Source organism: Nematolebias whitei, chromosome 18 (genome assembly GCF_014905685.2).
Source record: "Nematolebias whitei isolate Nwh7 chromosome 18, NemWhi1, whole genome shotgun sequence".
Lineage (NCBI taxonomy): Eukaryota > Metazoa > Chordata > Actinopteri > Cyprinodontiformes > Rivulidae > Nematolebias > Nematolebias whitei.
In genome coordinates, this window is record NC_056515.1 from 17,003,823 (window position 1) to 17,019,836 (window position 16,014).

Here is a 16,014-nt window from a genome sequence, read left to right on the forward strand (position 1 = left end):
CACACACACACACACACACACACACACACACACACGCACACAAAAACAAAAAATTGGTTTAAGGATATGGATGTTTGAACTAACCATATCTGCAACTTTGCAGCTGCTGGTTTAAAACAGAAAGATGAAATAAATCACCCAAAAAGTGGTTTTGAAGAAGTAAACTCTCCTGATGTAACAGCCAATCAGCCTCTTTTATGACACTATTTCCAAAGAGAGGCTGCTGTCTCAAAAATGTGCCAGGTGATAAAATATGTTGAATGTTTTTGCAGCAGCTGATTAAGATGGAACGAGGATCGAGATGAAAACATCATTTTGCAGTTTTTCGCCTTTTAGTTAGTGGAGCAGGACTGGTTTTAAAATCTGCATCTCTTCAGAGGCTGATGTTAATTTTTATGACGACGTGTCCTCCCTGAAGTAGCACGGCAGATGTTGCGCTTCCCAACTGGCCCATCTTTGGAGAATCTGAATAACAGAGTCGTTTTATTCCTGTTTCTAATAAACCTCGTTCCTCTTCACCTCCAACGGCTGCTCTAAAAGACTCATTTTACACAAAGTAATTTACAGTACTCACTTTTCCAGGCCCTACAAAATATCTGTTTTAAGACCTCTGTATTAGCGTATAACAAATTCATGTTGCACCAACAAACCCCATTTAAATTGGTATTTTTAGGTACATCTATTAAAAGTATAATGTACGCTAAAATAAGAAGTTTGTAAAATGTAAATTGTGAATTCCACTTCAGTGGGTCTTGTTTTGAATTATCGTCTAGGAAATGATTAAATTAGCCTTCTTATCCAATAATACTATGCCAGTTGTTATTAAACAGAAAAAAGCAGAAAATAATCCGTACTTTGGAATTAGAACAGATAGAGTACTAGAAAGTTTTCTGCTAAGAAACAGCAGTGTTCATAAAAAATGGGTACAAAAGCTCAGTCATTTGAGCTAAAATCCATCATCATTGCTGATTTAAATAAAACAAAGTTGTTTGGTGTTTTGCTTACAAGTTTTACAGAATTTTAATTCAGTTAATTAAATACTTTTGTTATACTGTATATAATTTGTTGGCCAAAAATAACAGCATCAACAACTCATCTTTTATGGAGGCTTCTAGGGTTATATAAAGTGTTATACATGTTAGCAGAAATATGCAAAACAAACATATTCTTGTGTTTCTTTAAAGTTCAGTCTAGTTCTGGAAACACAATGACTTCAAAAATGTTTTTTAAAGTTTTGCATAAGATGTTTAATTTAAACGTCCTTAAGTCTCGTTGATAAATTGCTGTGGGCTTTTTTTTATTAAATCTTTATTTAAAATTTTTTTTTTAACTAAGGGTATTGTGGGCCTGATGGAAATTGTCCAAGTGCCACTTTGGACTTTGGCCCCCCGGCCTTAAGTTGCTCACATCTGGTTTAAACAGTGGGCAAATAAATGTCCCATAGTGATGTGTAAGATGGTTGAAAGGGGTAAGTTGCAGAGCTTTGAAAACTTCAGGGGAACATTTGGATTGGAAGACCATGAACAGTATTTGTACTTTAAATTAGGGATTATTATGAAAAAGAGGTAAAAACTGTCACAGCAAGTGGAATTATTGAGTTATTTCGAAAGGCCTACGAGGGAAAAATGCAGAATAATATTAAATTTATACAAAGGACTGATGGCAGGAAAGAAAACTTCCTCTATATCAAAGAAAAATGGGAAAAAGAACGGCAGGAACAAATAACTGAGGAAGAATGGTTAAACATATGTCAAGCACAGTGCAAGGCCACCAGCTCCAGGATCTGGAGAGAATTTAATTGGAAAAATATGGTTAGATTTTGGGCAGCACAGTGCACAGTTTGTAGAGCTGCTGCCTCTCAGCGAGAAGGTCCCAGGCTCAAATCCCTGTCAGCCAGCCAGGGGCCTTTCTGGGTGGAGTTTGCATGTTCTCTCCGTGCATGCGTGGGTTTTCTCCGGGTGCTCCAGTTTCTTCCCACAGACCTAAGACATGTATGTTAGGCTGATTGGTAACTCTAAATTGTCTCTGGGTGTGAGTGAGAGAGTGAATGGTTGTTTGTCTCATTTGTCTCTCTGTGTCCCTGTGATGGACTGGAGACCTGTCCAGGGTGTACCCACCTCTCGCACAGTGACTGCAGGGTATGGGCACCAGTGACCCCATGACTCGAAACAGAAGAAGCGGGTAAAAGATGATGGATGGATGGATGGATGGATGGATGGATGGATGGATGGATGGATGGGATATTATATGACTTGGCTTTAGAAAAATACTAGAATATGAGATACCTAAAACGTAAAACATTTTATTTGAAAATCTTATACACAACATAACAGAAAATATATTAACAGCAAGTTAAAAAAAATGAGAAGATTGTGGCATAAAGTGGATCCACCGACCATAGAGCAGTGGCTGTGCATTGTGGAAGAGATATTTGAAATGGAAAAAGTCACTCAAAGACTGCAAGAGGTGCAATTTAATGAAAACGAGAAACATAAACTTATTATACCTTCACAACTATGAGAACCCTGGAAAAATAACCATTGTTTAAAAATGTATGTATATTAAACTTATACGCTGTAACAATTCTAAGAAAATTTCAATTAAAAATTAGTAAAGAAATTCTTGTTTAACAGAACTTGTTTCAAATTATCACACTTTGTTAATTTATTGTTAATAACTCATACAATTAGCTGACACTTTAAATATATAGCTTGTTGGTAAAAAAAAAAAAAAAAATAAATCAGTTGAATTGTTAACTCCAAAATTTCATTGTCATTGTTACAGATTTCTTTGATTTATTTTTTAAATATAAAAATATATTTATATATTACACAGTAAATGTCTGCTGTTCTTCAATAAAAAGTATAATTTTGCCATATGTGTGTGATGAAACAGAATTTATTCTGCTTTTCATCAGAACGCAGTGGTGCTTCTCTGACAGCCGTGCACGTGATGAATGTTGGAATGCATTTTGTGTGATATCAAAAACCTGACAACTACGTTATCTCACGGGTTTGTGTTTTTCATGTCCCTTCCCTGCCCCGGTCTGTCAGTCAGTCCTACAGCAGCTCATCCTCCCACCGTCACTTCCCACAGAACAAGCTGCTGGAAGAACTGGCATTAGAACTCACAAGCACAACGGAGAATGCATTATAGATGCCCACCTCACCATGTGTCACATCATGTCTTGGTTTGCGTACCTACCACACATTTGATCTTCTTCATGCATGAAGAGCAACCAAACCAGATCAGAGAGATGTTCAGCTGCAGAAAGAGCTTGACACTAATGAACGCATTTGTGTGCAACCCTCAAAAAAGATGAGTTCATTAAGTTTAGACCAATCAAAAGATACAGACTTCATGTTTATGTGAAGTCAGAACTGCAACGAACAAATTTCAACTAGAAATTTAAAAATTAAAAAAAGTTTTAAAGGGTGCCAATGCAGCAACTGCTTAAATTAAAACAAAGAACTTTCTTCATTGAGGCTCAACATCAATTCAGGACTTACTTTTAATAAGTAAGTACAACATTATTTATATGGCACCTCTCAAGATAAAAATCACAAAGTGCTTCGACAAATAAAATAACAAAAGCACAAAACTAATTTAAGCAAAAGCAGATTTAAAAAGATGAGTTTTTAGCTGGCCTTTAAAGGAAGCCACTGAGTCCGCTGATCTGAGAGTTTGAGGAAGGGAGTTCCAGAGTCTTGGAACCACAGAAGAAAAGGCTTTGTCTCCTTTAGTTTTCAGTTTTGTCTGAGAGACAATCAGCAGGTCTTGATCACAGGATCTCAAAGCCCTGATCAGGGTGTAGGGATGTAAAAGTTCTGAGATGTAAATTGGTGTCTGTCCATGCAGAACTCGCCAAGTCAAAACCAAAACCTTGAAATCCACTCGATAATGAACTGGGAGCCAATGAAGTTGCTTTAGAAGTGGAGTTATATGACAACATTTTGAAGATCCAGTCAAGAGTCTAGCAGCAGCATTCTGTACAAACTGCAACCGGTCTAGGGAGGTTTTGGTTAAACACGTATACAGAGCATTACAAAAATCCAGGCGAGATGAAACAAAAGCATGAATTAACATTTCCAACCCTGGAAACAGTATGGCTAAGCTTGGCAATATTTCACAGATGGTAGAAACAGGAACAAACCAGAGACTTTACATTATTTTCCAGAGTAAAACCTGAGTCAAAGGTTATCCCAAGGTTTCTAACCGAGGATTTAGAAAAATGACCAAGTGGCCCAAAGATCAGCTTTATGATTGCAGTAATTTTTTTTCTGGAGCAAAGATGATTACTTCAGTTTTCTCTCAATTTAGCTGGAGAAAACTTGCAGGACTGCAACAGGAGGTGGGCCGTCTGAAGCAGCTGACCGGTACAGGTTGGCCAGAAGGACTGCAGTTTTGGTGGTTGCGGATGTAAAAACTCGGGCACGGAAGGAATTTGGGGAGGCCATGGAGAAGGACATACGGTTGGCCTTAAGGAGGTTCTGGCGAACCATTCGGTGACTCATAAAAGGAAAGCGGCTCTTTTCCCAGGTTGTGCTTGGTTTGGGTGGGGGGGTTGCTGACCTGGACTGCAGATATTGTTGAGGGGGAAGGAGCACTTCTAGCAATTCCTTTATCCACCTACCATGTCCACTTTTTGGGAGGAAGAGTCTGAGGACTTGAGGGAAGTCGAGTCCACTGCCATGACAGAGGTCATCCAGGTAGTCAAAAAGCTCGTCTGTGGCAGGGCGCAAGGTCTGGACAAGATTTGACCAGAGATGCTGAAGGCTCTGGATGTTGTGGGGCTGTCATGATTGACACGTCTCTTCAATGTCACATGGAAGACTGGGACAATGCCAGTGGAGTGATAGACCGGACTGGTGGTCCCCATTTTTAAAAGGGGGGGCCGGAGAGTGTGTTCCAACTATCTTGGAATCACAATTCTTGCCCTCCCTGGTAAAGTTTACTTCAGAGTGTTGGAAGGGAGGCACCGACTGATTGTCAAGCATCGGATTCAAGAGAAACAGTCTGGCTTCCATCCTGGTCATGGAACAGTGGACCAAATCTTCACCCTTACAGAGTTGCTAAATAGGTCATGGGAGTTTGCTTCTCCAGTCTATGTGTGTTTTGTGGACCTGGAAAAGGTTTATGACCATGTTCCTCAAGGCATTTTGTCAGGGGTGCGGTGGGTGTATGGGTGGCCTAGGTTGATTTTAAGGGCTATCTGGTCTCTGTCTCACAAAAGCAGGAGCTGTGTTTGCATTCTTGGCACAAAGTTGAGCTCGTTCCCATTGTGGGTTGGACTCTACCAAAGCTGTCCTTTGTCTCCGATCATGTTTGCGGTGTTCATGGACAGGATCTCAAGATGCAGTTGTTGAGAGGAGGGTATCTGGTTTGAGAACCTCAGGGTCTCATCTCTGCTTTATGTGGATGATGTGGTTCTGTTGGCATTTTCAGGCCAAGACCTTCAGCGTGCACTGGGGCAGATTGCAGCAGAGTGTTAAGTGGCTGGGATAAATGTCAGCTCCTCAAAGTCGGAGTTCATGGTTCTTGACCGGATGGGCGGAATACCCCCTCTGGATCAGGGGAGGGTGTTTGCCTTGGGTGAAGGAGTTGAAGTATATGGGCGTCTGGTTCACAAGTGATGGTAGGATGGAGCGAGACATGGATTGAAAGATAGGGGCCTCGTCCTAAGTAATGAGGGTATTGTTTTGGTCCGTCATAGTGAAGATATAGCTGAGTCGAAAGGCAAAGCTCTCAATTTACTGCTCTGTCTACATTCCAACCATCCCCTAACAGGTCATCAGATTTGGATCATGACCAAAATAACGAGATCCTGGATACATGTGGTTGAAATGGGCTTCGTTTGCAGGGTGACTGGGCTCAGCCTTAGAGATAAGATGAGGAGCTCTGTCATCTGGAGGGAGCTTGGAATAGAGCTGCTGCTGCTCCTCATTAAAAGGAGTCAGTTGAGGTGGTTTGGGCATCTGATTAGGATGCCTTTTGGACAACTCCATTTAGAGGTTTTCCGGGCACGTCCCACTTGTAGGCGGGCACCAGGGAAGACCCAGAATTAGCTGGAGGAATTGTGTGTCTTCTCTGGCCTAGAACAAGCTGGAAAATGTTGCTGGAGAGAGGGATGTCTGGGATTTTCTCCTGGAACTGTTGCCTCCGTGACCTGACCACAGATAAGTGGTAGAAGAAGGAGAAGGAGTCAGCCTTAAAGTTTGACAAGGACGGCACTTGTGTCTCCACGCCACCCTGACATGATCTTGTATCATTTATTAGTATTTAGTTTGTGAATGACTCTCAGCTACTACCAGACTAAATATTAGCATAAAAATTTTACTGACATTACAGACAAAGGCAAACTAATGCCGATGCAAGCAAAAACATGGTCCTCTGCCCCTTTAACAGCGAGAAATCATCAGGGCGTAGAGATGAGCTTACACTTGGATGCTGAGTTTGTTGTCGCAAAGTGTACAATGATCATTGACCATTTTTCTATGTTGTTATTTTTATTGTTTCATTTTATTTTTGCATTCAGTGCATTATAAATCAACACATTGTGCATTAACGGCTTTTAACATCCACTGGGTATGTTTCTAGCACTACAGAGATCTGGTGCAAGCACATTAGACAACATGGCCTCACCTGCCAGAGATGAGAGGGGAGAGTGAGGTCGAGGTAAACCTGACGACTGGCCACTTCCAATCAGGCTTTTTCTGTTGCTTGTTCTACAACTAAAAAAACAGAGGCACATAATAGACAGGAAATGAGACAATGTAAAATAAACAAAAACAAAATACGATAGGATGGCATTTTAAACCACCAGTCATGCATTTTTTTGCTATTAAGCAGTGTAGTCCACAGAGCTTCTCCGTAATATGACAAAGAAGTTCAGCTTGTCAGACACTGAAGAAGAAAACACTTTAAATAAAAAATGCAAAACTAAACTCAACCAAAAGGAAATGGACTAGACAACAAAAAAGGCAGAACAGGAATCATATGCTTTTATTCAGTTAAACAGTTTAAAAACAGGACGTTACCTTCTGGATTAGTTATGAATTTAGTGAATTAATGTGTTAGGATGTGGTGACTAGAAATATTCTAGTTCAGCACAATGAAAGGAAGCTTTATTTATTGACAGTATAGTGAGAGCAGACTAATGAGGACAACACTTTGGTTCCATAATTCTAGTTGGATTTGGCAATAAGCAAAAAATACAAATAAAAAAAACATCTCTTCATCACAAACTCACTCAGGTTGTCTATCTACCAGTAGTTGTCAAATCTTTATAACATCCTATGCTTGATTTCCATGGTATCACAATATCAGCTGACTTAGACTAGGTTCATTAAAAGAATTATTAAAAAAATATACTATTGTGTACACATCTATTCCTGTAGCATTTAGGACTCAAGATAAGTCAGTAAAAATGGCAAATCTATTAATAAAACAACTCCAGTGGTTCAACATTACAGGTGCATCTAAAAAAATAGAGCATTGTAAAAAAAAAGTATTTTCTACTCATCATATTTGAAGTCTGTAGTACAAAAGGATGATGGGGGGCTGGGGTTAGATTGGCCATGGTGAAAATGTGTCATGCGGCTTGGATCCTGGAGATAACTGCTCACAGTTCTAGTTTCACTTTGGAATTCTTTACACCGACATTGATTTCACGTCACACTTGTGTTTTTTGCAAAAACATGAAGCTTTTTCAGCAGTAAGTGATCCAGGGCCAAGTCATTTTAAGAAGTCAGCAATCCAGTATGATCCAGTTTCTGACTGCATTCTGACTAGCTTTAGCTCGTCTGTTGTGTCAGACATAAACTGTTTCTCCAAACTAAAGTTGTTAAAGAAAAGAAAGAAGAGCCATCTACATATGAGAAAATAATTATTCATACCATATTTACAAAACTCCACTTCAAAATTTCAGAAACACTTTTGTTGTATTTGTGTTACATTTAATGAACATTATCACCTCAGTTACTGGTACTCAGAAATTTGATTGATTTAGTTTAAAGGTTTTTAAATCCTGAAAAGTCAATGTCAAGAACATTTTAAAAGCAAAAAATAAGTAACTACAAAAATTTGACTGAATTTTTAAAATACTTGTTTTATTTATAATGCAAAAAAAAAAAGACCAAGTATTTGGTTCAAAAAGATCTTTCAATGGCACACCTTAACGTTACAAGCAGACTATACAAGTTATGAGTAAGAAGGCCACAAAAACAAGTGACATAATATTTTGGTTTGCTCACAAAAAAGCCAGTTCTGTGAAGAACATTCAGGTTTTCACATTAACTGGTCCGGCTATTACAGGACAGTGACTCGCATGGAGTCACTGTGATCAGCAACGTGTTCTCAAAAAACATAAATAAATAAAACCCCTTTTTAACACTGAGGGCAAGAAATGAAATATTTCTAAGTAAAAACAGCTGCAACTCCGTTTTCTTGCTTAGAATTGGTTTTATAATTTCAGATTACAGGCTGTTAAAGGAAACAGGTTCACGTCAAGGTCATGAACTCAAATCAAAAATGTGCTGGTACATAAGCTCCTTAGAGGCATAAACCATTTCTAGCTGAGTTTCACTACATGATAATTCAGTAATAATCTGAATTCTACAAACTGCAGAAAATTAATGTTCTTTTTTCTCTCTCCAGTGTTTAGCTGAATGGGCAAAATATATAACTATTTACTGCAGTGTTAAAAACAAACAACAACAAAAAAATGTTAAAGAAATGAAGACACAGGATGGAAGGATGTCATTCGTGCATGTGCTGCTGCAAAGATATCAAACAGAAAAATCTGATTAGGACTCTGGATCCAACAGCCAAGCTGAAAACCCACGAGCTGACGGTCTTCATGTCTCTGATGTGACTGCTTCAGAGTTGCTGCTGCAGGTTCCATTGAATCGACGCATCATCATCACTTTGGTAAAGTCAAGAACTACACAGTTCTTATTCTGCTCAATAAATTATGTTTCCATAGAACAAGACTTAATAAACAGTTTGCCAGAAAATCCATGAAAATGAGCAGTACACATTAACAATACATGATAAAGACTGGCAGCACGGTGGTGCAACTGGTAGAGCTGCTGCCTCTCAGCGAGAAGGTTGTCGGTTCAAATTCCGGTCCGGGGGCCTTTCTGGGTGGAGTTTGCATGTTCTCTCCGTGCATGCGTGGGTTTTCTCCGGGTACTCCGGTTTCCTCCCACAGACCAAAAACATGCATGTTAGACTGATTGGTAACTCTAAATTGTCCCTAGGTGTGAGTGAGAGAGTGAATGGTTGTTTGTCTTGTTTGTCTCTATGTGTCCCTGTGATGGACTTGCGACCCGTCCAGGGTGTACCCCGCCCCTCGCACAGTGATTGCTGGACATGGGCACCAGCGACCCCCGTGACCCAAAATGGAATAAGAAGGTAAAGATAATGGATGGATGGATGGATGGTAAAAAATGGTTTTGTGGCCCATTAATTGCCCCATTTTTATGTAAAATCTTAACTGATCTTTCATTTATTATTCATTTACTAACCTTTATTTAACCAGGCAAATCCCATTGAGATCGCAGAGCTCTTTTGCAAGGGAGGCCTGGGATGCATATTGTTTTTAGACTGTGGGAGGAAAGCTGGAGAAAACTTTTGAGGAGAACACCGAACAGAAAGACTCCAGGTCCAAATCAGGGATTGAACCCATGATTGCCTTGCTGTGAGGCAACAGTGATCGCACGATGGCCCCAAAGCCATTGCGCTATGAGAGAGGAAGCCCTTTAATGAGTAAAATGTCCCTTCATGCATGTTTATTCAAGGTGTTTCCAGGGCTAACCCAGCAATCAGGAAAGTGGACACAGCATGAATCATGTATCATGACAGAGACGTAGTATCTGGTACACATACGCTCGGTCACAGAGGATATGATTTAATGAGATCTATTTATATGCTCTCACTGTGGATTAATGCCACACTGCTGTCTAATCAAGCCTTTTGTTACTTCACCCTCTCACCTTTCATCACAGCATATGGAGCATTACAACCCGTCACAAAGCTGAGTACCAGTCGTGCACACATCAGAATTAATGCTTCTGATTTACTTCACACACAAAAACAACTAGCACAGTTTGTGAAGGAAGGTTCTCCTCTACATAGTTGATGCAAAGGTGAGCTTTAGTAGGAAAACCAGTAAAAAGGAGAATTATGTTTGTAAAATGATGTTTTAAAACTTGGAGAAAGTAAGTCAAACTCAACCTCATCAAATCTTTTTTTTTTTTTAAACTTCAGACAACCAACAACAAAGTCTTTAGTCAGTGACTAAAAATACGTTCTCTCACCAGCATCTAATAGTTTTATTTTTGTCTCTCACTCGCACATAACAAGAAATGTCAAAACGTAAAAAAATTAATAAATCCTAGTTCTATTTCTAGCAGTGGGAGAAAAAAAGATAAAACCATTTGGTCTTCACAACTTTGATTAAAGCAATTTACCACTTTGATCCTGACCCATGTCAAAAACATGATGAACGTCTTTAACTTCTGTAGTGGCACTCCAGCGTCACAGCTGTCAGGTGAGCAGATAAAGGCTTGTGACAAGCTTCAGTGATGTGCTGACAAACCCTGATTCAAAGTCAAACACAGACACACAAGCATCTATTAATAGTTACTTAAAAGTTCTTGTTTATATATAAAACTGGCACGTGATATGTCTCTTTATGCTACTCTGGGTTTCTGCAGGTGAAGATTCACAGAATAATGCTTGAACATTCAATTGTGAATTCTCTATTGAGTTTTTTTCCTGTCAAAGTTGGATTTCAACCATTTTTCAGACGGGGGCTGAGGTGGTGTAGAGTTAGGGCAGCCGACTTGGGACCCGTAAGTCCCAGGTTCAATCCCCAGTCATTGCACATGTCGTGGTGTCTCTGAGCAGGACAACCTATCCCCAATTGCTCCCCAGACGCCCTCAATAGCTGCCCACTGCTCCACCTGGGTGTGGATGGGTTAAATGCAGAGAGCCAATTATTCCATTGTATGGGAACATACAATGATGACAACACATAAGCTGTGGGGCGGCTGTGGCTGAGTGGTTAGAGCAGTCGTCCTCCAATGCAAGAGTTGGAGGTTCAATTCCACCAGCAGTCACATGCCAAAGTGTCCCTGGGCAAGACATCGCCTCCAACGTGTCCCATCGGTGTATGAATGTGATAAATCACTGATTAGTCTCATTAGAATGATTTGTTCAATTAGCTTTGTATAGTTCTAGTAGAGTGTTGTATAAATGGGTAAATGAGGCACAGATTGTTGTAAAGAGCTTTGAGAGTCTTGACAAGATAGAAAGGTGCTTGATAAGTACAGTTCATTTACCATTTACCTACACATTATTATACAATTATTTATTTTTTTTTTTTTTGGGGGGGGGGGGGGGGGTGTTAAACACTTAGATGACAAATTTAATACATTTTATAGTCTTGAATTTAAGTTAAATACAGGTCTAGCCTTCCTTGAAAGAATGCATTTAACAATTTTTCATTTAGGAGTTTTAAGGTTGAATCATCTTATGTTGAGAAACGATAGCCCTTAAAAATAAAGTTGAGTGCAGTTTGATAGCCGAGAGTCATTTACAACTTATACTATAAGTGCCATTACTACACAACATTTAAGCTCCGTATCAGCCACACTGAATGAGATAGCTGTCAATGGGAGTGGTGGCGCAGAGGGTAGAGAAGGTGAGCCTGTGATGGGAAGATCACCGGGTCAACTCCCTGTACAGACAACATCAAAACGTGGGTGGGAAAGGTGAAGCACTCACACCTGCCTCCACCCTCATTTGCCCCATCTGGGTCCTTGCCCTCAGCCCCCACCATCTGCTGCACTGGGCACCCTAGATAGCAGCTCTCTGCTCCACACAGAGGACTGTGGTAGCTCAGTGCTCTGTGGTTTTGTCAGGAATAGCATTCGGCGTAAAAATAATTGCCAAGTCTTTGTGTGAGTTAGTTCGCTGTGATGACCCCTGAAGAGGGAGCAGCCGAAAGAAAAAATAAATAAATCAGCCACATTGATTGAGATATAGCTACTTTTGTGTTCGCTAAGGTCAATAAACTGTGACAGTCATCTTGAATTAGGATGACTCCAAACGTTAATCATTTTTAGATGTACACACACAAAGCTCACCTTTCAGCAATGGGTGACAATGAAGAAAATACTAAATGTCTCACCTTTAAGTGTATGGCTCTGATAAAATAAATAAAATGCTCCCCCAAAATGTGGCAGTATTTTATATTAATATCCAGGCTGTTCTGTACTATAAAATTTAGGTCAGGATAGGGATTAGAAATAAATATCATTATATAGACTTTAAGCAGCACTGTGGCCTCCATCAAAAGTAAGCTTAGCTGTAAACCTGTCGCCGTGAAAATTTGTTCATGCTGCAACATCACGAAGGTCTCAGAGGTTAAACTAAAAACACGGTGTTTCATGAAGCATCTCAGCAGCAGCATGTTGTCAGAACAAAGTGACTTTCTCTGTAGCAAATAAAAACTAACAAATGCCATGAGAGAGAGAAAACAGAAAATCACGAGTGCTTCTTGCAAAGTTCGCATCGTGTCTGAGGAACACCAGATTATCATTTGACTCTTAAGGTTAAAAACAAAACGGTAAAATGGAAACACCCCTCTTCTTCTTCATGCGCTGTCCATGAAACTGTAAATGTGAAAAATCTGCTACAGTAATTCACATTTAGATGATTTTTTTTTTTTTTTTATCAACTAGAATGACCTGACATTTAGTTTGATGACAGCACAGTGTTTGATAAACTAAGGAATAGGAATAAATACAGTTCTATACTAAAGAGTACCTTTTGGACCGGCGTAGATGAGCTCCACCAAAGAAATGTGGCATATAAAAGTTGGATAAGACTATCCATAAATTAGACTCTGACATTGTGTCCACATCATGCCACAGAGGAAGATGTGAAGGGGCTTCTGAAGACCTGACGACAGGCGAAGGCTGTCCGGGATCAGGAGGTTGAGACCCAAGGAGAAGTTTTGACAAGCACGGTTCTTAGGTCCAAACGTTCTCTGCACAGGAACAGCCAGCTGTGGCAAAAACATGCAGGCAAGTGGGGCACGTTGTCCTCTGTCCTCAAACCAAAACACGAATCCTGGCAGAATCCTGAAAAGCACAGCAGTGTGTGATCCAGGTCGGACGCTGACAGACTTCACTGCAGAAGGACTTGACACCGAACACAGGCGGACTCTTCCAGCCTCACTGGAACTGTGTTGTGCGTCTCAAACACTCACCCGCTCCCTTCGCTTAATACACTTTGGATCATGTAACAGGCATATACCACTTTCCATCCTGCGGAGGGGAGAGGGTTCTGAGACCGTTGAGAACTGCATCATCAACAGATGCTGCGGCACATCACATGCTGGCACCACACCAAAGGTCTAGTGGGTCAGTGTTTTCAGAAGGAAGTATTTGAAATAGTCTCCTGCTGCTGTCTCTGCTGTTCTGTTCCATTTTATTTATTTGATGAGAGCCTCATCATTAACAACTTTACAAAGTAAACCATTTTTTTAAATTCACCAGAATCAACGTAGAAAAATCAGTTTTCAGAGAACAGTCAGAGGCTAAACCCCACACATCACACTAAGTCAGTTCTATGACTACCTTACTTGGTAGCCAGGGGCATAACGGTACCGAGTTGACTTTTATCAGTCCCGGTCCCATTTGCTGCCACACCTTCAAATAAACAACAGAGGTAGGAAGAACACAGTTGTTCAAAACTGTAAATATATATATATTTTTACGTTAGGAATATTTTTTTTTTTTTTTTTTTGCCTTTTGTTCAGCGCAGTCTGCTGGCTTCCCTAGATAAATAACAATATTAATTTACTGTTTATGTATGTGAATGTTTCTGTACGGTGCCCTGAAATGACTTCTGTTGTGACTTGGCGCTATAGAAATAAACTTAATTGAATAGTATTTTCATGATAATTTATTTATTTTTTTTAATTAACCAATTAACAATTTTACTATTTTTTATGAGTGATCAAGGGAAGAAAAATGCTTTAACAAAAAGATTGCTGACATGATTGGGCATCATTATGCAGGAAGAGGGCCACCTGCATCATGAAGGACCCCACTCACCCAGCACACACACTTTTTGCCCCACTCCCCTCAGGCAGGGGGTTAAGGAGCATTACGTGTAAAACCATTAGACTGAGGAACAGCTTCTACCCTGAGGCTGTTAGACTTATGCATATCTAAAAAAAATCACATCATGTTGCTGCTGATCTGTTTCATGTTGCTGTGTTCATTCATACTCATCTGCTCACACAGACTCATGTTCGTGCTGCCGTTTGACATATTGTTTTGTTATGCTACTAGTGCTTAGTGTATTTTTAGTTTAATGTTTTTCTTAGTCATATCTTAGATCTTATTGTTTTTCTTTTACATTTTATACTTTGTTGGATGTAACTGGTACCCTGTGTACAAAATTTTGTTCCACCACATGTCCACATGAGGTGTGTATGACAAATAAAGAACCTTGAATCCTTGAAACCTTACATCTGGAAAAAAGTAGTCTTTAATTTTAATATCTATCCATCCATCCATCCATCCGCTTCCACTTGTTCCGAAGTCAGGTCTCGGGGGCAGAAGCTTGAGTAGGGAGGTCCAGACATCTCTTTCCACAGCCACTTCTTCCATCTCTTCTGAGAGAATTCCAAGGCATTCCCAGGACAACCGAGAGAAGTAGTCTCTCCAGTGTGCCCTGAGTCTTCCCCGGGGTCTCCTCCCAGTCGGACATGCCTGAAGCGTCTCCCTAGGGAAATGCCCACGAAGTGTCCTTACCACATACCTGAACCACCTCATCTGGCTCCTCTCAATGTGGAGGAGCATTGGTTCTACTCAGAGTTTCTCCCAGAGGGCTGAACTTCTCACCTTATTTCTAAGGGAAAGTCCAGCTACCCAGCGGAGGAAACTCATTTCAACTGCCTGTATCCACAATCTTATTCTTTCAGTCACTACCCAGAGCTCATGACCATAGGTGAGGGTAGGAATGTAGACTGACCGGTAAACAGAGAGCTTCGCCTTACAGCTCAGCTCTCTCTTTACCACAACAGACCGGCACAGAGTCCACAGTACTGTAGATGCTGCACCAATCTGTCTGTCAATCTCACTCTACATTCTTCCTCACTCATGAACAAAACCCTGATATAATTGAACTCCTCCACTTGAGGCAGAACCTCACCCTCAACCTGAAGAGAGCAATCCACCCTTTTTCGACTGAGGACCATGGCCTCAGATTTGGAGGTGTTCATTCTCATCCCAGCCACTTCACACTCGGCTGCGAACCGCTCCAGTGAGAGCTGAAGTTTACGGCACGATGACTCCAACAGGACCACATCATCCTCAAACAGCAAAGAAAGTATCCCAAGGCCACCAAACAGGAATCCCTCTGCCTCCTGGCTGCATCAAGAAATTCTGTCCATAAAAAGTTATGAACAGAATTGGTGACAATGGGCAGCCCTGGCAGAGTCCAACTCCCACCCTGAAGGGGTCTGACTTACTACCGGCAATGCGAACCAAACTCTTGCACCGTTTGTATAGGGACCGAACAGCCCGTAACGACGGACTCCCAGTTTCATACTCGCAGCACACCCTCCACAGTGTACCTTGAGGAACACAGACAAATGCCTTCCCCAAGTCCACCAAACACATGTAGACTGGATGGGCAAACTCCCATGACCCCTCAAAGACCCTAGTGAGGGTAAAGAGTTGGTCCAGTGTTCCCCAGGCAGGACGGAACCCACATTGTTCCTCCTGGAATAACTTAACTTTAACTTTACTTTTTATAGATTTTTTTTTATTTAACTATCTGAATAAAATCTAAATAAACTTTATGACACTTTATTATTACTTTATTACACCTTTTCATTTGCACCGTTTTCAGTTAGTGAGGTTAATAAATTGTTAAAAGGTCAAAACTCTAAAAAAAATCTGCAGGACCAGATGAACTTCCAACTTATTT

General features: G+C 40.5%; 1 protein-coding gene across 1 annotated transcript in view; it reads right to left on the reverse strand.

Moving 5' to 3' along the window:
• mast4 (microtubule associated serine/threonine kinase family member 4) overlaps positions 1–16,014 on the reverse strand; it is a gene marked incomplete in the record, with an annotated part of 175,348 nt that overhangs the window by 63,601 nt on the left and 95,733 nt on the right. Inside the window, 1 exon segment of the mRNA XM_037692599.1 lies at positions 6,643–6,731. Within this exon segment, the coding sequence (XP_037548527.1) occupies positions 6,643–6,731 (89 nt within the window).